Here is a 1,363-nt window from a genome sequence, read left to right on the forward strand (position 1 = left end):
TATTGCAAAGAGACCTTCCCTCACTGAGTTGTTATTTCTATATTACAGAGAGACCTTCCCTCACTGAGGCGTGGAAAGTGGAGAAGATCCAGGAAATCTACCTGGAGGCACTCAAGGCCTACGTGGACAACAGGGTCCGACATAACTCGACTACCATCTTCGCCAAACTCCTCTCTGTCCTCACCGAACTCCGGACCCTGGGCAACCAGAACTCCGAGCTATGCTTCTCGTTCAAACTGAAGAATAAAAAACTACCCCCATTCCTGGCGGAAATCTGGGATGTCATCACCTAAGTGACTCACCCTGTAATCTGTATGTGGAGTTATAGTCCATCCTGTATATTGTGCTAGTCAGGGGCAGCCAGAGCATAATGAGACGTTTTAGTCTCAATCTCAAGTCCTATCTTTAAATATTATGTACAAGCCAAGTCGAACATTTTATGTTTACCAATATGTCCCTAACAATACAAAGGGGCATAAGCCACATGTTTGAAATCTTACAGGAAAGCAAAAACAAATGTTTTTATGTGATAAGAATATGGCGTATGGGCGTACGACAGTTTTGAAAATACTCAGGATTGAGTAGGGGTTGGTATACGTCTGCTTGAGATATAAGGATATATAGCACACGAATAAAATCAAATTTGGAAAATTGTGGCTTACGCCCCATTGTCCAGAGGAACGACTTGTGACTTTTAAAATCATTTTTCGTATTTCTATTTCAGATGCCCCTGACTAGCCTATGATTCTGTTAGTATTGTGGTGCTGTTATGTTAGATGGTTCTTGTTTAGAAGATGGTGAAATATTCCTCTCTCTATTTCGTTTGTTTTCATGAAATTCCCCGAACCCGAGTGGTCATACGTTGGTCTGATAATCAGGAGACCACGGGTTCGAATACCAGACAAAGCGTGGATTTTTTTCCTCTATATTTTTCATCACACTAAGTGCTTATTTAATATATTTCGTCAGCTTTGTAGTACTTATTCAATATTTCTCTAGCATGTTAACTTGGAGGTTAGAAACGAATTTGAAATCGCCTTAATACAGCTTTTTTAAAAAGAGGTTTGATAGCGGAAACTGTAACTGCTTGCTGAGGTCTTATCATTCCGAAAGCGAAGAGAGAATGAAGACAGGACAGGAGAAATCCAGCTGTTCCATGAACGGACCTTATCTGTTTGGGATAAAATCCATCCCGGGCGGGCGGTTGTGATACCGCGACCTATCGCTTTCAGAGCAGAAGCGCTTCCCCCTCCAACCTAACTCGGCTGACTAAATGCACCTATATCTTCGTGAAATATGGGGATACTATCTGAAAACAAACGAGACTGCTCAAAACCATCTATAATCTGTTATGTAACTATCC

The 1,363-nt window shown here is 41.5% G+C and overlaps 1 protein-coding gene across 1 annotated transcript in view; it reads left to right on the forward strand.

Moving 5' to 3' along the window:
• Nucleotides 1-1,093, forward strand: part of LOC103520461 (ecdysone receptor-like) — an 11,080-nt gene extending 9,987 nt beyond the window's left edge. The window contains exon 3 of the mRNA XM_008485557.3: nt 49-1,093. Coding sequence (XP_008483779.1) covers nt 49-293 — 245 coding nt within the window. The 3' untranslated portion in view covers nt 294-1,093. The remainder of the gene's footprint in view (nt 1-48) is intronic.
• Nucleotides 1,094-1,363: the final 270 nt, after the last annotated feature.

Source organism: Diaphorina citri, unplaced genomic scaffold, assembly GCF_000475195.1.
Source record: "Diaphorina citri unplaced genomic scaffold, Diaci psyllid genome assembly version 1.1 scaffold3653, whole genome shotgun sequence".
In the NCBI taxonomy this organism is placed as follows: domain Eukaryota; kingdom Metazoa; phylum Arthropoda; class Insecta; order Hemiptera; family Psyllidae; genus Diaphorina; species Diaphorina citri.